Source organism: Leiobunum rupestre, chromosome 11 (assembly GCF_980474605.1).
Source record: "Leiobunum rupestre chromosome 11, qqLeiRupe1.1.hap1, whole genome shotgun sequence".
NCBI lineage: Eukaryota > Metazoa > Arthropoda > Arachnida > Opiliones > Sclerosomatidae > Leiobunum > Leiobunum rupestre.
In genome coordinates, this window is record NC_143394.1 from 12,814,839 (window position 1) to 12,838,595 (window position 23,757).

The 23,757-nt window shown below is 38.3% G+C and overlaps 1 protein-coding gene across 3 annotated transcripts in view; it reads right to left on the minus strand.

The window, feature by feature from the left end:
• Window positions 1–19,927, minus strand: part of LOC149921389 (alpha-galactosidase MYORG) — a 41,492-nt gene extending 21,565 nt beyond the window's left edge. The window contains exon 1 of one of the 3 annotated variants that reach the window (XM_090162485.1): window positions 12,602–13,643. In XM_090162485.1, the coding sequence (XP_090018611.1) occupies window positions 12,602–12,722 (121 nt within the window). In that variant the 5' untranslated portion in view covers window positions 12,723–13,643. Of the gene's footprint in view, window positions 1–6,569; window positions 6,762–12,601; window positions 13,644–19,694 lie in introns of those variants that run through there. The other 2 variants (XM_090162487.1, XM_090162486.1) reach the window with 2 other exon arrangements.
• Between the last annotated feature and the right edge of the window lie 3,830 nt (window positions 19,928–23,757).

A 23,757-nucleotide genomic window follows, 5' to 3' on the forward strand; every position in this document is an offset into this window, starting at 1 on the left:
GATTAATTTATCTCGAGAAACCGATCTGAAATCAGCTCAGTTTACGATTAAGTCAGATTAATTTGGGCTTTAAACTTTCTGTTTAACCATATCAATTGATAGAATCTGATCGTTAACGCAGATAAGTTGATATATCGTTATCTAATATTAACTCGATTCAGATAACGCAATTTATCTGAGAATCCCTTGGAAGCACTACCAAAAAATAACGCCGTTTACTTCTTATATCATCAGGTGTTAAAAATAATGTTCATATATGTTTAACAAGAATGTATTTATTTATACTCAGGGAGAATGAATATGTCGAGATTATTTTTAGCGTTTCTCCAATTCCACCCGTTGGGCCCCCCGGTATGCTCCTCCGCTTTAATAAAATCAAATAATACCGCAATCTCATTGGTTCTTAAAAATTACGTTTTTCGACGCGATTAACGCTGCTGCGAGGACGCAAAAAATAAGACCGCCTCCTTTTTTCCTCCCCCACCCCCCCTTAGCGTGACGGGGTTAGGGCCTCAACGTGTCCGTCGATAGTCTCGACATATTCATTCTCCCCGAGTATAAATAAATACATTCTTGGTTTAAACCAAAACAAAAATGAACAATGTAGACATTTACAGCTTCGAATTAGGTTAATTAAGGGATTTGGGAAATTTAAAATGGCGCTATATTTTATATTGTTCGAGGCACAAAAAATGACGAGTTAAGTAGACGAGGTCAGCTGTTAAAAGTTCTTTTATGTTTAAACTAAATGTCGTAAATCAAAATTCAATCATACAAAATGACCTACCCTAGTTTATCATTACGACTTTGAGCCAAACTATCGATAAAGAATCGACCTTGTCGATAACCTTGTAGGATTACAAGGCATCTCAAACTCTTTCCACTATAATCCGATTTATTACGCAATCTAGAGAAGAGCGTGTCTACCTGGATAACAAAGGAAAGGCTTAGCAACAACGCGCGCTGAAGATTGACAAGGCTTAGTGTCAAAAAATGGAAATTCATTGTGCGCACCAATTTGTACGATTAGATTCGGAAGCCGTTTAAAGAAACGGAGTCAGATTAAGCCGGGAGTGAAGAAAGAAGTGTATGGAGCGCGGCCATTTATTCGCGTCATTGCCAGTGTTTACGCGGCTCAGAAAAGAGGGGGAGGGGCAGACAGCGACGGAGCTCATTACGAGTTTTCCACAACTGCCCGTGACTAGCTCGCTTCCTCCTGGCTCTAACTCAAAACGTGTATTATATGACTATATTTTTCACTTCTTTTGAGATTCAAGTCGAGTTTTAAACCTCCGCTGAAACTACTGTATTTCCGTCGAATGTAAAAATCACACTTATACGATTGTCTAAAACCACAAAACTAAATAGATTTAAATAGTTAATTTTTTTTAAAAAAGACTGATACTTCATGGAGTTTTAAAATATTTTATTTATTTATTTACAAATATTAGAAGCTTTCGGACCGTGGTCCTTCCTCAGCTAGTCAATTATATACCACGGTCCGAAAGCTTCTAATATTTGTAAATAAATAAATAAAATATTTAAAACTCCATGAAGTATCAGTCTTTTTTAAAAAAATTTAACTATTCAAAATAACCATGGAACAAAATTTTAAAATTTATAATTAAATAGATTTAAGCCGATTTTCGTCTTAAGGCATGGGCTAAATGGGCTGTAACAGCCCAGGGCCCACCCGGAAAGGCCAGTCATACAGCCTCTACTCTAGGGATAAGGGTTTAGTTGGTTAAATATTATTTATACTCATTTTATATGAAGTATCTTTTAGTTACGTCTAAGGTAAATTTGACTCATCGCCATGTCGCGTATCATACGGTACCAACACTTAAAAATAAAGGTCTTATTTTAGACCTCTAAAGGGCTTAAAACATTTTCCAATATTTAAGACCATTCAGGGTTTTATCATAGAACATATTTAAACCTTCTGCTCCCCAAATTCAGTCCTTTTGTGGAGTGTTAAAGTACTTATTTTACACTCTTTTATCCATTTTACTTCATAAACAGTAAGAAGTTAATCCTTTTTAACTTTTTTTTCAGTCCTTTATAGGCCCTTATTTAATACTTTTTATTATTATTATTCAATACCACTCAATAGATTAACCATTAACATGGTCAAATGAAGCTGGTTTTCGCTAGGGGGAAATAGTCGTTGAACGAAGGGAGTTGAACACGTAAGTACCAGTTAATACTTTCAGTTTTGGATATACACGTAGTCAAAATTCTGTGGTGCCGATATTTGGGTTATCATAGTTTGACGCCATAATCAATATCCCCTATATTTAAATCTGTTATCAAATTTTTAAAGACTTAACCTTAGTTAAATATTCCTGGTGATTGAAATTTCTTCGCATTTTGTTATTTTAAAGAAAATATTAAAAAATAAATAACGTAGTATTCAAATACTAGTCTCGAAATTGGTCCATATCATTTTTTTCTTCGTTTAAGGGAATTAAATGGGTATTCAAAAGGACTAAATGTTAGAACGTAACATTTTTATACCTTTACCACCAGGACTGGGCTCATTCCCTTTCAATACCCCAAAAGGTATTGCATTAAACATGAAAGAGTAAAATGGGTCTAAAATAATTGATTAGACCGTTTTCAGTAACCAAATGGTTTGATATAAATTAAAAGTCCAATTTTGGTCGTTTTATAAACCTTTATTTTTAACAGTGAAGAATTTCTAAAACCTAAAAATCTTATTGGCCTATGTTATACTTTTGAAAAAAAAAGTTTTGGTTTGATTATTAAGTAGTTGAATTTAGACAACGGACATACGAAGACTGACCCTTGGGGATCGCAAAGGTCTTAAGTCGGACCTGGTCGAAGGATCAAAACAAATTATCAAGTTCTAAATTCCAAAACGATACGTGGGCGCTGGTTTGCAAAGTAGTTCGAAGTGAGTTCGGCGGACTAACTGCAGGGAGGGGCGAATAATTCGATCAAATACCACTCACTGCGCAGTCTTGGAGAAAACGTCTATCTATATCGTAGTATACCGCTGTGCAGATTTGGTCGAGTGTGGAATAGGGATTTGAAATTAAATTTCTGCCCACACCAATACCAGGGTTATTCACTTTAGCAGGTGGGATTATTAATGTAAACAATTTTGTGGAAAATAATTTAATAAAATATTCTTTACTGCGCAATAACGATAAAAGGTGGGCGCATTCGATTGTTTACGCAATTCAACCTGTTAAAGTTGAATAACCCTGCCCAGGGTTGGCACAATTTTGCCAAGGGTGGAAAAAACTAGATTTTTGCGTGGTTTTTCCACCTATTGTTTTCCTGTTTAAAACCGTGTGGAAAATCGTACTTCCATGGTTTTTTCCACCTCTAGTGGCAAAATTCAATAAAATATAAATAATAAAAGCAGTATATTCTTCTATTCTAATCACTGTTCTTCTGGCCTTTTTTTATCTCTCCTATTTGCAATGACCAAATTAGTCACTTAATAGATATATCAAAGATTAATTTACCACGTTTGTCCGTTTTTTTTGCCAACCCTGACCCTGCCAGTACTACCCTCAATATTGAAAACAAAATCATGTGTGCAGCAAGCGTTATGAGTGGCTGGTTCGGACTTGTTTTGAACTTTTCTTTCGCGGGTTTCACCCTAAACGAAAATTGTTACGAAGGCGATACAAAGATAGATGGATGGAAAAAGGCAGAGGGGAGAACGAGACACGCTGCAACGCAGATACGTTTAAAGTTTAAATAGTTTGAGAATGATTAAGCTCGCGCTGCAGGCATCAGTCCCTTCTTTTTGAAGTATACAACAACGCAGTGCCATCTGATAAATCAAGCGAGGATTGACTGGCGAGTGGCGACGCGATTAACTCCCGCCAGACATCACCGCTGTTGCCAAGGCTTAACGCGGCAGGGACATCCCACGAAGCCATTAAGGCTTTTCCGCGAAATTGAACGAGATTTTGAAAGGCGCGAAAAACTTTCGCGCTACTATACCTTGTAGACAAGTCTGTCTGGGACCCCTCATCGCGATCGATTTTTATAAGTTCCTTTATAAGCCGATTGTTGAGTCATCTTCATTTTTGTTCTTTAACGCTTGCTTATATAATAGAAAATATAGAAAAGGAATAGTAACTCGCCGTTTTTTTATCGGGATTATTACGTTAAGGTAATGTTAAGCCGCGTCTGTTGAAATATATATTAACCGGCCTTTCAACTTCCGATAATGTTATAACTTAAGCCTCGGTCATTCAAAATTTGAAATATTAACCGGTAGTATCGCTTAAATAGAATTAATTTGTTTAGATTTAACCGATTTGAAAACCATTCCATAAAATAAAGGTAGATACTATTTAAAATACTTCATTAATCTACTCAAGTTCGTCTCTAATCAGTCTTAAGTTCGAACGTTAATGCAGACGACATTTTTACTGTTTAACAGGACTACCATATTTGGCTAATCGCCTACTTCTGATCGATTAATGTTTCTGCCACCTAGGAGCAACAAACACAACACCCCACACAAGGAGAACGCAACCCGTCAAAAGTCGTAGATTTCCTGGTGTACATTTTTCATTGGCTAGACGCTTTAGCGCCTTCTGCCGTCGGAAGGGGAAAATTCCGAAATTGTCTCCCCCCCCCCCCGCCCGTAAACTGTTCAGCGAAAAGGCTCGTGACGCTCGTCCAATGAAATTCGTACACAACCCTTCGTTAGCGTATTTAAAGGCTAGCTGCGTTCTCCTTGTGTTTGTTGCTCCTAGCTGCCACTATTTTTATCCCGAGGTAGGGTAACTGGCGCTATTCGCGACCGAAACAGCTCTAGGTGGCGATGCGGTGCCTTAGTTTTCCCGCCACTTCTTGTGTGTGTAACGTCTGCTAGAGCCGAAAATAAATACATCTGGGGTCTATGACGTTCTGTGTTGTATTCTAATAATAAAACTAGTAACTTCTGAGGAAAATATTATATATTTTTATATATTTCAGCGCGATTTAAAACTTTGATTGTTAGTACCGTCTGCTAATGCGCGACCTGTTACTGCTTCCGTCTGTTGCCGAATGAGGGCGTATCCATAGTTTTCGGTCGCGAATAGTTACGTAAACAACAAGTAGTGGGTGTTCAACGTAGAATATATTCCCTTAAATACTTTCAAGTTTAAAGTTAAATCTATCAAATGAAATTTATGACGCTCACACGTGGGTGTTAAATAAACATTCCCGGTGGATATTCTAAACAATTCATTGTAGGATATAAGGATGAAACGAAACTGAGCGAAGCTACTTTTCAAAAGGAATTTTTTCCACGAAACATCTGGAGCGAAGACAACCAAAAAGCCATCAATCAGAAAGATCCCTTCTGCGTTATATTATTTGGAGGCAGAATTTTGCAACCTCACGGGCTCAATAATAGGAATAATAATAATATAGACAAGGCAGCCCCAATTTTTTTTAATAGCGTAAAATATCTAACTCGATTTCAATGGGCTCTCCTATAGCTTAAATCTGGCAATTGCAATTGATGATTCCCAAAGTTTGACGTCAAAGCAGATTGAACACGCGCGCGCTGAGAAAAAGGAGGCATCCACAACCGTCTGAGAAAACACGATGGTAATGGGTCGGGGTATTAACAAGGCAGATCAACTAATGACTCGAGCGATTTAACAGCGTTTCGAGGAACGTTAGGGAACCAAAATAAATCGTTTTTACGTCTACAGCGCCACCTAACCTTACATCAGTCATTTAGAACGTCGAATTGCGCTAGATTTTGGAGATTTAATAGACCATTTTCACACCAACATTTTATACCCTAACGGGGCCCGCCATTGCGCGCGTTTAAAGCATTGTTCGAGCTAAGGTAGACTGTAATGGCGGCGTCCACGCGTGTAAGCGCCGCAATTAGCCTATCGCAACTTAAAAAGGGTAAAAGTCCCGACGTAAGACGTGGAAAGATATCTAGTGCAGAACGTTACGGTATTTTAAAAAAGGGCTACCGATTCTCGATTTATCCAAGTCAGAGAAAAGATAAAGAAATAAAAATAAACAAGGAGGAACCGTGCTAAAAATAAGCCCGAGTAAGAAAACGAAAAAGATAAGCGATAAAGTGGGGAGACGGAGCTACTTGGTAGTTTTGGGTGTGAAAAGCACAAAGAATTAAAGCGTAGATACACAAATTCCTTAACTTCTTTACTAAGTTTACTATCGAATGAGGCAATGGCCAAGAACACCCAAGAAAATGAAACTCCGCTCCCCGCTCACACAAAAAGGGGGATGAGGGGGGTCTCTCTAAAAAAACCGATTAAAATCGTAGCTCGTAAATTTAGGTTGAAACTACTAGCAGGAATTTTTCGGTAAATGAACGAGCCTCCCCTATTGTTGCTCAAATATATTTTCCAACTCTTTCTGGATCCCAGCCATAACGCCAGGCATTACCGTACAAGAAATACAGCGTACTTCGCGTCTAGCTGTTAATATGCTAATATTCTAATGCTAACGGCCTCGTTCTAAGCCGGGAGAAAACTTGAAGGAGGTTTGTAACTTTCGCAAAAAAAAACGTAGAATACTAAAAACCAATATTCAAATCTTACCGTCTCGCTCGTCGGTTTCGTCCATGTTTTTGATGCTGGGTGGAATGGTTTTTTTTGGACAAAAAGTTAACGCATTTTTGCGTCTCTCAACGGCGAAAGGGGGCAAGAAAAACACACTTTCGTGATCGCTTGGTAACAAGGGAAAAATCTAGACGCGTTGATGTAACTTTAGGGCTGAGTTTCAAGCCGTAGCTAGCGAAGCGTCGACGATGGGAGCGTTTACTGATCTAACGGGATCACTGTTAAAGTTTCGCCACAACCCTTTTTGAAATAATTGAAAAGGCCAACTTCGGATATATACTAGGGCTTCGCAAAACTCTCTCTCGAATAGGTTGTGTCCCGTTTTTTTTTCGGGGTTGGCCGGGGCCGCCTGAGCAGATCATTGAACAAACAACGCAGCGAAAAATTTCAAAATATATAATAACGCAGACGTTAGCGGGAATTACTTTTAAAAAGTTTGACGCGGCCCTACCTCGGCGCGCGCGCGTTTTATTTTACCTGTCGCGTACGTCAGGTAGGGTGTACCCGTTTCCTCCTATTATTATTCTCCTTGGTATATGGGCGGTTTGACGCTAAGCGGGCCTTGACCGCTAAACGATTGCGGCAAAGGCCGATTCTTAATAGGGGCGCGGGTCCAAAAAATTGTCTTTCGGAATTATTAATTTCGCGTAACGAAAACGAACGTTTTTTCACGTACGTAGCGCGTGCCCCCCTTTCGTGGTATGCAAAATTAACCGACAAACGTAACCTCAAACTCATTACGTCTATTAAAAACGTCTTCGCGAATAAATCAAATATAATTACATCTTTCATATTTTAAGTCAAATATTATAAACGTGATGATTTTGCCAGACTGCTTATTCAACAGTAGAGTAGGCACGTAAAAACCGATGAGAGGTAATGGGAATACCCCCTGAAATTTTGACTAGGGTGTATGTAGGCTTTAAAATTAGCAACTACTTTAATACCTTTCAACTAAATATATGAGCAAATAACAACAGACGACTTAAGGATTAGATAACATTTCTTGGCAGAAACTTTCACTTGTTACACAGGGTGATTTTTGAATAAGCAGACAGCTTTCCCGCATTCAATTTAAAGGGCGTATGAACGAATTTCACATTTCTTCCACGAGGTTTAACAGCTAGGAAAAATTGGAACTAGTTATACGTTATAAACAATTCGAAAAGTGTGTTAGCAGAACATTTTTTATTTTGTTCATACTCTTTAAATCTCGGTTGACAGGTGGAGATAGTTCTGACCAAAATTTAAACTACGCACGAAGCCTATGGTTAACAGTTCCAGACTTGTGTTTGTCAGCAGAGCCATTTAAGTGTACATTATACGCGCTTAAAAAATGTATGTGAAATTATTTTCTTTAGCTCCGAATAAAATGTCAACATTTTCCCAGCTCTACGCCTCATTCTATCGTTGCAGTCAATAAACGGAGCCCACTATAAATATATTAAAAATATATTAAAGAGTCAACGTAGTGTAAATTTGTCAGAGGAAATTTTTTAGACACACTAGCGCCATCTCTAGACTTGTTGCTGAATCACTATTTAAAAGACTGTAGTTTTTTATAATCCCGAGAACTAGGCGATATAATAAAGTAACGTGGCCTTCTTGTTTTGATGGGAAAGGCCACCTTCCACTATGCTTCCATTAGCTTTCCCACCAAAGAGCCTATGAATTCATACGTAGGCTTTAACTGCACTATTTCGTTATCCCAATTTAACAAGTTGAGCAAGCATATCTGACTTTATAATATCGCCTATTAATGCTTTCACCACCCCGCCAACAAAGAAACAAAATTATAGTTTGAAACAGTGGCGTAACTAAGGACCCGCAGACCCCGCGACCGCCGGTGGGGGGAGGCATGACATTTTTAACAAATAGGGGGCCCTTTCGTTTTAAGTATGTATTTTTTAATTTATTTAAATTTTTAAATAATTAAAAAAATTATGCTTTAACTATTGTAGAAATCTGGCACATATCCCCAATATTTTCAGAGAAATGGAAAAAAAAAACTTATAAAGAGCCCTTTTGATATCCTGTGGGGGAGCCCAAATTTTGTAGTTACGCCACTGGTTTGAAAGTGTTACGATTTTAACTACGTCATCAGGGTGACCACTGAAAAACCCCAAAAAATTTATAGGAATATAGGAAATTCAACAGTCGATTTATAGGAGAATATAGGAGTATTTTCTTTAAAAAAAAAAAACAGGAACATATAGGAGTATTATCTTTGATAATATAGTAACATATAGGAAAATTTGCATAAATAAAATTTAAATTTGTGTTAATATAAAAGAAACTATTTAAGCAGACTACGATATTCTTAATTCCGTTCAGTGCAGTTCTTTAGAGAAGCAGTTTACATTTTATCAAAGGCATTAAGTACATCTGTATTACAAAAAGCGAACTAGGCACGCGGGAAATTCGTAAAAACCGCACGAAAAACAAAATAATATCTAATTATAGGAAAATATAGGAAAAATGGTTAAATTATAGGAAAATATAGGAAAAATGGTTAAATTATAGGAAAATAAAGGAAAGCATTGAAATATAGGAAAAATTATAAAATAAAGGAAGAATGGTCACCCTGTACGTCATTCAAAAGCATGGTTGCCAGATTAAAGAAAAATTTGCAAGGATGATATAGCAAATGAAATCGAGACTGACATTCTAATCCATATGTATATAGATATTGTCGTTTCTACGGGTCGCTGATCACAGGAACAAATTAGTTTACATGCTGGGTAATGATGTGTCATGGTTTGTAGTTTGACTATGACGTAGCCTTTTTGAAGGTTAATGGTAAATAGATAGTACTGGAAAAAACCGGTTAGGACCGGATATCATGCTAAACTTTATGCCACCTAATTTAGTAAACCAGATATATCTTTAAACTGAAATAAAATATCCTTTACCAAAATTCTAACATTTTCATCTGCAATGTGAGATGATAAAACGTTGAAGCCTAGGAGTACCTAAATTTTATAAGTCTTATTCGATACTATGCCGCAAAATATTCAAATATATCAGGGGCGTAGGAACCAGGGGGGCAGTTGGGGGGGGGGGGCAATGCCCCTCCCTAGAATTTTGCTGGGAGGGGCCACTAATGTTATTGCCCCCTCCAACTTTTTGGTCTGTTGAAATCTTCCAAAGGCTCATGTGCACATTAAACGCATATAAAGCTTATAGATCCACAACTGTGTTTAATTTTCAGTCTTTTCCTACCAATTCACATAAAAGTAAAAATTACACACGCACTCGGAGAAGCTACACTCCATTAAAAATTCAAAACCATTCTTTAGACCCCTTTTCGTTTCTCTTTGCCCCCTCCAACTTCTGAAATATATCTCCACATTTGGCGGGAAAGCAACACCTGCCATTTGGGTATACGTTTCAAGCAAAATAATTCGAATCTGGCAACACCAATTTATTTAACCAGCTGGGAAACCTTTGCCTGGCAGCTTATGTTTCTTCACAGCCCAAACCGAAAATGGTGCAAGTTTTCTGATCGGCGGCTTTGTAGACCGTTATTTTGAATTAATAAATTCTTTAAATTATATACACGTATTAAAAGAACATTTCACCATAAAATTCTATCGTCTAATTCACTCTTTCTCTGTCAGCGAGGAGACTTCTAATGAGCGTAGAATCGTTTTACCAAATTCCAGGCGCCCACGCGAAATTATACATTCAGAACGTGTTACTCGTAATACAATACGCTGAATAATTTTATGTTTCATTCATCTGAAGATTTTCTTGCGAATGAAATTGGATTCGGTTTTCTACCCGGGGGATTCCCTTACGGAAAAAATTAGGACGCGAAAATGAAACTTAAAATAGTCAAGTGTTTATTGTGATAAAAGTTGGGTTTTTTTTTGTAATAAAAACTGCCAAGGCGAGTCCATTTTATTTTCCGGTAAAATGTGATATCAAATAGGTCAAGGATCATATTTGGACCATTAATAGGGAGTTTAAAGTAGGGATTTCGTTAGAGGGTTACTGAAATTGATTTTCGCCACTAGGAGCGTTGTTGTGGCTTAGGGTAAGAAGTCTCTAAGCCATGTTCACACTTACCCCTAAATCGCTTCGTTTTAGATAATTAGTTTTCGAAACCAGACTGAGAAATAGCTTCGTGTTGGTTCGGGAAGCAACTCGTCCAAGTCAGTTCGCTTATATAATCGCAGTCAAAACGACAAGGCGGGGATATAAATTGCTCGTATTTTCGAAAAAAATGCGAACAAAATTCGAAATAATGTCAAATAATATTACTGTATGTATAGTAAACATGATTAACTAATTGTTTTGGGATACATTTTAATATTTAAAAAACACGGAGTGCATATTTGACAAATTGTTAAATGGAAATTTTAAATTAAATTAGTGCTGCAACAATTACTTAACCCCAAATTTTCAAGGACCGCTATAGCGTTTGAATTTCAGCCGCTTCCCGGTAATTGAATTGACATGAGGATAGATATCGTAACTTGCTAAAGAAATAACAAGATTTAATTTTCAGAACCCGACATATTCGCGACCGAAATCTATCCTACGCCCTCTTCTGCCGGGCGTAGAAACAAGAATGGTATTTGGGTGGCCATTGCTTGAAATGATAGTGGAGCAGCGAGAGGAAATGGTAGGTTTTATTTTTGTTAGGACGCGAGCCCCATAATTTAGTTTTCAAGTATCGACATATTTGGTCTACTTGTATTTATTTTTTAGCGTTTTGATTGCCTTCAAGACTCGTTTCAAAGTTACTTTTTCGTACTTGTAAGAGCAATAATTTATCATCGTCAGTAGGTCAGTTTTAGAAAAATACGAAAATTTATCAACTGCAAATTTTACGATTTTCCTGGCGTCTGAATTGCGGGATGTAGTAGTTTAAAATTGAAACCATACACGATCCTATCATTTAACAGTTTTACGGTCTTGGTAAAGAACTACTCACGACGACCAAGTCGTTTTTGGACTGTTATTCTTTGAGAAGAGGGTAAATTAAATTAAATCTAACAATAACCGCAGTGTTTATTAAAAAGGGTATTTACACTAGTACATTCGCGGCGACTAACCGTTTCGTAGATCGTCAGAAGCTACTCTACTTTTAGATTGCATTTAAGTGAAAAGGTAAACTACGGGCAGGAGGAAATATATATTTTTTACAGACAAACCCGACGTTATATTTAAAGGCAAATTTTCTTTGGTATTTTGAAAGTGTTTTTTACAATATTTTAAGGGATAAATTATTTCATATTTTTTATCAACAATTAAAGAACTATTTTCAACAGTTACCTCACTTACGCTGAAAAGAGTGTCGTTTTCTTTGTTCGTCGTGAATCCTACTTTACCAAAATGATGCTAAAGTGAAGTTAATAACTTAATATTTTCTTTAAACCTCGCTTAAAAACGTATTACTTTGCAACAGCTACTTGCTAATCGATTTTGAGAAACTATCTTCAAGACGTTGGCGTTCGTAAATTTAAAGCCGTCTAATAAACCCAACCTAGCAAAAGTAAATACAATCGAGTGTATTAACAGCAAGAAAGTACCAGTACCTCCGTACAAAATATCACTTATAATTTTGTTAAGCCTTGGCATTCGCATATTCAGAGTAAATGCTTGGATTAATAATGTACATTATTAATCCAAGGTAATGTATAAGAGACCGGCTGTACCGCTTTTCGTAAGGGCAAACTAAAATATTTCTAGATTAGACAAGCTGTTCTATGATAAATTGGAGCAAAACGGTATTAAATGTTTAAATAATAAAAGTACCTGTATTGTAACAACACGGTTGTAAAAAAATCCTTAACAGGTATCCAAACTTAATATAGAAATAGCTTAAAACGACTGATAAATAAAATATCCTTGAAAATAAGGATACATGTACGAGGAAAATTATCTTCGAAAATATAACCCGTTCACTACGAAAAAGCTGACTGTAGAAAAATGGCTACTAAAAAAATCAAATTTTCGTTTAGATTTTTAAGGATATTTTGAATAAAGTCTCTTCTACCTACCCAAGTCGAAGGTAACCCTGGGCCTCCTTTTCCGCTCAGCTACACGGGCACTTTCGGGCACTATCACGGCGTACGCCACTTTCGCCATGATGGGTCTGCTACAAGTACCGCCAGTAGCCATGATTACCGGAATTTCATATGGTACACACGCGCACACCAGTGGCCGCCAACAGAACCCCGTAAGTTAGGGTTAGGCCTACTCAGTCGTTCTCCATCACATCATACGCTTACGGGTCTCGCACGCAATGCGTTTACATGATCGCTCAAGTGTGGGGTTCGCTTGCTTTTCCCCCGAATGTCGAATTTGAAAAAAAATCACCGTTCACTAACGCGAGCAGACGACGGGCATTGCGGGCGGTAAACGCGTCTGTCGCCGAAGAAGCTCGTTCTCGAAGAAACGGGTGATTCAATGAAGACGAATTGAAAAACAAGAGAAACTGTTACTACGCTCGGAAATTTTCCACGGAAAAATGCTAATGGTGAAAGCTCTGTTAGAAAACGTCGAAAATCTAACCATTAAAATGTAGGCATATCACACCTACATCGTTATTACGAGGGGAAAAAAACGCAACCGCTCGTTAGATATGAGGCAACATTGAGAGCGGGGGGAGAAAAGAGTCTCTTACGGCAGACATCATCGATGCTGGTGGTATATCACAGCTGCCACATTTCAAACGCTTCCTTTCTCCTTAACGCACACCGGAACTAGACTAGTGACGTCGGTTCGTTTAATAGAGCCATCTTAATAAGACGGAAGAAACTCGACGAAAAAAAACCGCCGGGAAGCGACCGTTAAAATTACGATTCGTACTGAGGATTTATTAATTTACTCAATTTTCAATAGAACGCGGATGGTATAAATCCGTTGGTGTTGGTAATGTAGTTCCCATCCGCGGTACGAGGATGCTGCTTTCTGTTCATTACGGGATGCTACTTTGGCTATGTGCCGAATGGCTAATTGAAGAAAGCAGAGCGACCATTTGCGATATAAATAGGCGGAAGCCAGAGAGAACAGAAATCAGGGAGAGATTTGGAGACTGAGCCGGAGGCCCTCCAGCGCCGCATTGTGCGAGTTTTTGAAAAGGTGACGAGGGCGCCGGGGTCGCGAGAGCGCGCGCGAGACTCAACTTCTCGGCGCGTGCCACCCGGGCTGCCAGATATATACCCGCTTCGCGTCATCTCCATTCCGTAACCAACCGATTCAATGTAGAACAATATTATTTCGACGAGTAATGTCGCTGTAGCGAATTACAAGAGCGGCTTTCGCGTTCATTAGCATATACGTTCTTTATTAGTTTCGTTTTGATTTTCCTCAAATACCGAAGACGTCATCGGTAATTGCTAGTTTTCAGTTTTTTTTTGTTTCGGTAACCGGTTTCGAGGTCGACTAATGCTAATGACGCGGTTCTGTTGTTGAAAAGAAAAGGCTGGAGCGCATTCCAATCGATCCTTTCGCCCTTTTTGAATTACTATGTATCCCAGCACAATTATTTACCGTCCGTGGCTGAGTTGCGCTTAGTGTCATTGCTATTTTAATGTTTTTCACTGTTATTTAGGCTAATGCTTTTGGCTTGTCCCGAACAGTTTACGGCCAATTTTGAACCACATTTTTTCTGGGACTGAACCTAACACTTTGGAAGTAGTTTAGGTCCGGACAGTTAATATCCTACCGAAACTCTCAGCGATTTCGTCTGCTATTTTAGCTCCTATAGCTTACATTTTGGTTAGACTATATGTTCAAAATATGAATCGCCGAGAAATTAAAACGAGTGGGATAAATTTGGTCGCCTGCCCTGTGGAAATAGACGATTTAATAAAACATCTTCAACGAAATCGCCAAAACGTTATATTTCCGAGAGCCAGGACCTGCAAGTCACTGTTTATATAGTGCTTGTTAAGATAATGGAAACTTTTCACCTATAAATTATGCAAAAGTGTTCCCTTTTAACCTGGTAGCTTTTTTGACATAAAAAGGCTTAGCAAAAACACTACGTTCTGTTTAAAGGTGAAAATTTTCCATTATTTTAACAAGCACTGTATAAAAAGTGACTTGCAGTTCCTGGCTCTCGGAAATATTACTTTTTGGCGATTTCCTCGAAGGGTGTTTTATTTAAGCGCCTATTGGCCTGACAGAAGCTGCTTTGTTTTGGAAAATGAACTCATGGTGTCAGCCAAAGGCCATAGACACCAAGCTTTAAACTACATAAGGTATAGGCGTATTACACCAAGTATTGAAATTATTACGTCTTCATAAGTACAAGTAACGAAGCCAAACATATTATTACAAAATGTCGTAAATCATTCAGATTTAAAAAAAAAAACCACGCGAAACAATAATTGCGTAAATCTGGAAAATTGTAATTGAGATTTCCAGCTACTTTATGAATTCATTCATTTTCTATAACGACTCTTGGGAAATCCCGTACTTATCCGATTACAAATTACCGATGTATCAGTCGTAAGATACTAAACATATTAAGGTACTTCCAGGGATGACCCGCTGTTAGGACTAAATAGTGTAATATTAAAATGATAATAACTCACCGTAACCGTTTAGAGCCGAGGAGCCAATCGGGACAGTTTGCATCCTCACCATGATTTTTGGCTTCGAAAACGCGTTTCGAAACCGAATTTTCCACCCGAGTCCTTATTTTGAAATGGGCGCCCTCAATTTAGACGGGCGATATCAGGATTTCACGCCGCGATCGGCAGGACTTAACGGCGTCTAGACGACGGCTCCGTTTCCCATCTTCTCGTCCCCCATCAAGTCGACGCCGCCGAAACGGATGATTTAGTCCGCGAGAATTAAAGAAGAACTAAGTTCTCGAACTGCGGGGATTATACAAAACGGGCCGACAGATACGTTGAAAAAAAATAAGAAATAAACCAATCGAGAGTTATACCATTAAAACGAACAGGTTTTCGGCCCGCGTCGCTACCGCGTCTGTGAGAATGAGCCCCTCGTGGTGCTTGAATTATAATGGACGGAAGAAGCCGCGGCAGCTATTCCGAAAGTCTACGACGCCATCACCGGCTAGGTCAACCGCCAAGAGCGTACTACGGCTATAAGACTTCGATCTCAAATTTTTCTTACGTATAATTTCTATAAAGAGGCCTCGATCAAGCTCCGAGATAAAAATGATGGTTTATTATATTTTAATTACTTTCAAATTTCTCCGGTTCTGAAGTGTGGCTTTTGACGAACTGGCAACGTTTTTGTTATAATTATCGTCCATTTAAGATGGAGGACTCCCGTAGTTTCCTCAATCGGTTATCAATGACAAGTTTTTGGTTTCAAAGTCAACTTATCACGTTAAGAAATTGGCGTCACGCCCCACGGCTCAAGATTTAACGCGAGGTTTCTAAATAGGACATTTGTTTTATCGGCGACAAGTACCTTCTTTTTATTTTAGTTTTATATACCAGGAAATAAGAAAAGTGCGCTTTGTCTACCGAGAAAAATGTGCCCTTTCTGCAAACAACAAGAGTCAGGAGTCTTTGGAGGAAAAAACCTTCAGACGCGGTTCAGACGACGCGAAAATTCAGGCCATTAAGAAAGTAAAAAAAGTATACTTCCGAAATAAACTCGACGTATTAAATTATATCCCGTCTTTATTTATTTTCTTAACCGCAAGGTGGCGGAACGGTATATCGGGGGGGGGGGGCTGCACACCACTACGAAAGTTGTAAGTTTTACAAAAATTAGCATTCTACTATACACCACCGCCTCTAGCGGATCTAAAAAGCAGCGATCTACCTAATCGTCCTTACTAAGACCGAAACTGGATTTAAACAACTACCAGAAGTTTATTACAAACTCACTTCGGGTAGTGGTATAAAACGGTACATTTTCCTTTCGTGACACCCTTTTGACTCGCTGCAACTCGCGGTCTTATATATTTCGAAAAATGCCGGAAAAAAGCAAAAGACAGTGTGCCGTTAAATGGGAGTTTCCATTTTCTCCCAACGTTCGCGAGAAACAATTACCCTTTCGGTTTACATAGTGCTGGATTTTAGTACACAATGTTGAACAAAACACGTCAGTGTATGCACTTCTCACGTTGGCCTCTTATGTAAACTGAAATGACTAATTCAAGTGAGAAAAGGTGGACTGATTGGAGGGTCCGCCAACAAATACTAGTCCGTTCTCATGAATTTTTTTTCCCTTAGCCATTGCTGTATAAAGGAGGTTACACGAATACTTCTACCAAAGAGGGTTTATTATGAGCTTCTGGCAATCTTCATTTTTTCTTTCAAACAGGGCGAGGTTTCAAGGATCAACAATAATTTCCTAGAATATGATATATGCAAGGCGCGATTTCTAACCATGGCGACATCGAACCACCTGTTTACCGAGAAACTCATCCAAGGTGTCGCGGAGGTCATGTCACGACAATTAATTAATATACAACTTCGGCGCGAATTAAGTAATTAGTTTTTCGTGTGATAATTTATTAATTTAAAAACTTTCTTTGCCGCCAGTGATATAAAATAGAAATTGTCGCGAATGACATTGTAAAACCGAGGAGAGTTTTATAAATAGTCAGCACTAACTCAACACCGAAACAAAAGATTTCTTAAAAATAGACTGAGCAGAAAGAAATTTCAGGGGTGTAAAAGTGAAGCCTAACCTAGGACGCGATAAAAAGCCGAATGCTCTAGCTGCTACCGTTAGCACTTTGGCAATGGACTCGCGTTTTAGTAATTCTAGAATAATACCAGACGTTGTCTTAGGTACGAAATTGAAGGTCTGTGGGGAAATACGGTGAGACTTTGCCAAGACAGACGCCATTCTATCAATAATCAGATTGTAGTTCGCGTATATACCCGACGAGCTTCGGTTAAAATCTCAGTCTTTGACTTTGGGAAACGGCATGTGGATTAAAGAACTTCATCCAAAATTAGTGGTAGTTTTTAAAATAAAAAGCCTCTTTTAAAAGAAAATATTGCACTTAGAAATCGTATCAAAACATTTTTGAGTTTTTTCTCAATTTCATAATTATTTTTTTTATTAATTATCAAAACTGATCTATTTTTTTGCGCATTATCTAACTACCCCTTTCTCGTAGACCGATTTTCGTAATGGGCTATTGTGATTTAGGATTAATTAAATTTATATTTATTTATTTAATTGTTTATTATATATTTGAAGTGAAATCGCCGATAAAAAATGTAAAAAATAGGTATTTAAGTCGAGGGGTCGGACATTTACGAAAATCCCGTACACTTTGTCTAAAATCGCAAAATCTTTTAACTCTCTCTATGGTAAATTAACATTGAAATCCCAAAATCACTTCAAAAAGTAATGATAAATTTGCCAAAATCTCTACGAAATCCCGAAATCCCGTACAAAATAATGGCAAGTGTCCGACCCCTCGATTTAAGTACATTATTTTGTGAGATCGACGTCTACTACACCCTTATCGACGAAATCGTATTATTGTGATTTCTATGCTAACTTTATCGTAGACCAAAAGATATTCATTAATTTTTTTGCTTTCTCGTTCATTTAAAAAAACGAAGGCAAATTGGTTTAACGAGCCACCATCACAAATTTGGCCTTTCTGGTCGCGTAATTGACAATTTAATGAGCCACAATCACCGAAGCGAATAAGTTTTAAAATTTGTTGAAAAGAGTAAAAAATTAGATAACGGTATAAAATTGTCTAATTGGAAAACGGGTGAGAAAAGATAAATCTTTCCAAAACGAAGAATATTGAGAAATAGCTCTAGACAAATCTTCAATAAAAAGCGACGAGCTTCGATTCCTTCGAAACGTCTTCGGCCCCCCTCGACCGAGATTCTAATTAGAATCTTTGAGGAAGAAAATCAGTTATAGTAAAAGGCTGTATGAGCGAAAACGAAAGTGAAAAATGCGAACACAGCCTAGATTTAAATACTTCCCCTCAAAATGGACTCGGAGCAGTCGTAACTAAAAATTACAAAATTACATTTCAAATCATTTAGAAGGATAGATTATTTTTTGCCGCGCGAACTGACGCCAAGTCACCGGCGAAAAGGAGTGTTTTGGGAAAGATGTTTGCCTAAAACGACTTCTGTTGCGTCCGCTCGTCGCCAGCGTATCTTTGGAAACTCAATCACGATTATAGCCTACAGGCGTCGCCTTACGTTACGCGTCCTTTTCGCGTTATTTCTACAGCCCCTCTAGTGACGTAGCGTGGCCGCGTATTTACCCATTCAAGAACTACACGAGACGATCACGTGATCGCCCTTCTACAAAGCGAAAAAGCCTAGATACCTCGATAAAAAATAAACGCTGAAGGCCTTTGTTACGGGTTGTAAAGGGTTGCAGACTGCGACGACTGATTACGGGGTTGGCGAACGCTTGTTGTCTACAAGGAGCACGCGCGTTTCCGGTTGAAACGCTGGTTTTTGACATACGATAATTAGCGTGTAGGGACGCAGAAGACAGCCATTATTATAAACTGTGACAAGGATCATCCACACCAAAATACCCCCTCTTTATAAAGTGCTCTTTGTTACGAACAGTAGCGCAAAATCAATTCGTATCTCTGGTTCGAGATTTGGGATTTTATCTTCAACATTATAGCTTAACAATTATGGGTTATCTTTAACCAAAGCTTTTCAAAAGATATAAAGTATAATTACTGCTTTAAGTAAATCTAATTGCGGGCTCTTTATGTAAATATCTAAACAAACAAGTGATTTAAACTCTAAAATTATTTCGCGTGATACCATAGAATTGATAATGACATTTGTACAAACAGAACCAAGGATACGATTTCAATGAATCATTCAATAGTTATATGTGGCGGAGTTAAGACGGAGCCATTGGGCCAGACTAGGAGTGAATCGTTGGACACGACATTGTATTTAAAATCCAAATCCGAGCATCATCAATTAGCCATTTCAGCTTACATAAAGTAAAGCGTCCGCTTAGCAGACGAAAATTCTGTAGTTTATGATTTTCTTTGGCCGCTAAGTTGTTCTATGTAAACTGAAAAGGCTAATTTCCCATTAAAAATTTTTAATTCTTGAAATACAAATTGGAGGATGTTTATGGTAAAATATGTGATGATGAGAGGACAAATGAAAAACAACTGTCCCTTACCTTGTTTTTGCATCGGGATCATCTCGTTTACTAAAAGGGGCAGATAATCAAAATACTGCAACAAATTAACCGTCGCCGGCTTAATCGTACGACTCGACCCCGATGGGCGATTCGCCATTGTTGAAACAGAAGCTTTAAAAACTGTACGGTTTATAATCCAAATAATTTCGTTACGCGCCTTCAATGAAGAGCAATGTTTATGGTTCAGTCGTTCGTTGTTGACTAAGCTGAGGTTTGTGTATTAAAAGCGAAAGGAAATTGCCTAAAAACGGACGGAGAATGTTAAGTGCACTCCTACAACCGCGCAAAAAAATAGCACCCGTACATGTAGGCGCATCATCTAAGTTAACGTTATTATACGATTAGAGGGGGATTATAATAAGTTATCCCTAACAAAGCCCCCACTAGCGTGCCTAAATGACTACTTGGATTCACGCAGAGTGCTCGAAATTTTTGCGCGACCGCGAGATAACAATTATTTTTTTTTATTAATTCTTATCTTTACCAACGACAGAGTGCGTTTAGTGGGGGTTTAGGAAACTAATTTATGTCTTAGATAATTTTCTAAAAAGAAATTTAATACGTTGACGGCGAGAGAATGAGCAAAAACACGAAAATGGTTGGAATTTCAAATTAAGTACCATAATGTTGGCATTACAATATCAAATTTCATTTTAAGCTCGTGATGCTACGATAGTTTTTTGTATTTTAGTTCTATCGTGAAATTTCGTCACTTTTTGGCGAGTTCGAATGGCCTAAGATAATAATTATTTTTTTAATATTTTTGGGAAAGAGGGTTCCCGAACGTAATTTAAAAGCAATTTCAGCTGCTGCAATTTGTAAAGCTAATGAAAAGGGTCGAAGAAAATAATGTAAATACCCCTCTTTTAAGTTTTTTTTAACATATCAAATAATGAAGGCGATAACAACCTTGGATAAATAAACCATCGAGTAGAATTTAGATTGCGGGGTTGCTTATTTTACGACCGTTTATTTTCTTAGTCATTTTGAACAAACCATGACCGGCAACTAAGCACTCATAGTCTATTGCTAGTAGCATAAGTCTATAATATTGTTCTATAAGTTTCTCACTTTGGGGAATATTTTACTGAGAGCTAGTAACGGAGTGACGTCATCACAAGAAGAAAATCTCCCCCTAGCTGTCAAAGGATACGTGTGACGCGTTAGCAAGTGACGCAAAACGGAGACGAAGCCCGTAATGCAGTCTGTCATGTGAATAGCTCTCAGTAAAGCTTTTGCACGTGAAGAATAGGAAATGCACACTTATGTAATAATATTATACACTAATGTTAGTAGGCAGTATATTTCCTTTGCACCTAGGTCCTCCATAGCTCGAAGTTGCTTTGTTCCAAAAGATTGTATTGTTAAGGTTGTGATTTTGGAAATAAGTCCTTCAACATTCTTACATTCATCCTACAGTTTTCTGCCGGACTCCCAGAGTGCTTTTCCCCGTTTTGAGTATTAAAGTATGGCCAGATTTTAAATATGTAGATGTGAGTGCGAAACCTTCCTTACTCGGTTAAATGTTTTAATAAATAGTGCAGCACCAAAATCATATTTATTGTGAAACTTTTCAATTTTTAATATTGTTATATACTCTCTTAATGTATGATACCTTAGCTACATGTATATACTAAAAATCAATCTTACGTGTAAGTGTAAGTTAATTTCATTTTTATTATATCCTTAGTTTAATAATTAGTATACTTATCGAGGGGTTTGACATTCGTAAAAATACCGTACACTCTAGAGAAAATGGATTTTAGAAATCCAGAAATCAACCCGAAAATTGCGCTCTGAAATCTCAAAATCATTTACTTACATCTGAAATAACTTTGAGATTCAAAATCCCATATGCAAAATTGGTCGAACCCCATTATATTTATAGTATACTGTATTTATAAGTTTACTTTTACAATAAGGGTTATTCCAAGAACCATAAAATTATTTTATACTTCTACTTTACTGTCGAGCCACGCAATAAGTTTGAAGTTAGTCGTTGATCAAATAAAAATCCCGTAGCCGTGATACAATTGTATCAAAAGTACCGCTTAACGCCATCTACATTAATAACCTATAAATAGACAATATTATGATTAATGTGTTATTTTGGAAACCTAAAGTATAATATTTATTAGAAATTTCCAGATTTAAAAATATTAGCTTTCACAATTACATTACCTATTCCCATGTCAATTGAAACGCAGTCGCCATCTACAGTTTTATTTTCGTCCTATAATCTAAATTTGCTATATATATATATATATATATATATGTCATCAGCTTCCTCCATCCGAAATGGACGGAGCTAAAGGCGAGAAACAGAAAGTAAATATATAATATATATATATATATTATATATTTACTATCTGTTAGTGTTTCTCGCCTTTATCTCCGTCCATTTCGGACGGAGGAAGCTGATCACATCCCCCCCCCCACTCAAGCGGATAAAATGTTTCTCGCCCTTAGAACGACCATAGGCCAATGAAAGATTAAATCTTTTATTGGCCCATGGAACGACCCTCTTCGCGTATTCGGCGAGGGAGTGTATATTAAGCCTCTGCCCCGCGCGATTTGCTGGTATTCCCATGCACCGAAGAGCAAGCCCAAATCCTTCGCTCAGTGACGTCTTTCAGAGATTTCACGTTTTGAGTAGATGTAAATTCGAAAACAAAGAAATGACTTTGGATCGAATCATTATTGTCCCTAAGGAGAACATTGATAAACAGGTGGCATTCAAGTCCGTCCGACGTCTTGGTGGGCACCTGAATACCTATGTCATTGGTTTCCCGAAAGATTCAGTACCGAAGAAGGTGTTTCTCTAGCATGAGTTTTTCCATCCTGAAGTTCCTAGAGTGCCCGATCCAATGCTATAGGTGCCGTCACTATGGCCACATAGCGTTGACGTGAAAAAGACCACGCAATTGGCCCGTCCAAAAGGTGCACTGCAGCCCAGTTCTGTGTGAACTGCAAAGGCCAGCACAATTCTAAGACGCCTTCGTGCCCCGTCCTATTAAAGGAAATGTCTGTACTCACAATCCATCGAGCGGAAGAAGTCAGCTTCAGAGAGGCTCTTGCGATAATGTGACCGAAAAACATACTCCCAAGCCGTTGCTCGACACAGGTGTCCCACGCCAAAGATGACAGTTCCTCCCACGAGACCAGAAGCCCCAGTCATTCTAACGGCAGCTGATTGCTAGCGTGGTGAATGTCTGTGAGAAAATTCATGGGAAAACTAACAAGAAGGAAACCCTGAAGACCCTCATGCAAGATTTTGTGCCCACCCATTAAAACTCAAGGTCTGCTCCACACAAGGACTCTCATTTTTCGATGGCGGCTGTCGTAGTTGTCTCCTCTCACAATGTTCAGTGATATTTGACATTCTACAGGGTAACGTTAATGGGATTCACTCGCATCTTCCGGACGCTTTAGACATTCTCAGTGATCTTATACCCACTATTATCGCTTTTCAAGAGACGTTTCTCGGCCCACAAATACTTTTCACTTTCATTTTGGGTGTTACAACATTTTTCGTGTGGATGGGGTCGTTTTTCTGCCTCCGCCGACGAGACCACGCGGCGGGGAGGAAACCCTCAATGACAAGTCCCTAGCTACAATTCGTCTTCAAACCCCGATCTGTGCCGGCGTGGAATCTCTGGCCGTGAAGATAAATCTTCCTACTGGCTGGGTCACTTTGTATCAAATCTACGATCCTCGTGTTGCTACTTCTAGAGAGATTTTTGACCATCTTCGTGGGGTGGACACGCCGATTATTATAGTACTCTCTGGGACATTCCCTATACTAACCCTTAAGACCGGTGCACCGAAGCCTGTTTGCAAGATCAGTTTCACCTGGTTCTTCTCAACAAAGGGAACTTCACTCACCTCCGCACTAGGAGCCCAGATGGCGCGCTTGATCTGACCATCACGAGCTCTACCAGAAAGAAGTAGCGGAACGTCTAGCTCTTTCCTCTAGCGCGGATGTTCACCCCAATCCGGACCTACAAACCACCCTACAATGCTCTATTATCGGACAACGAGC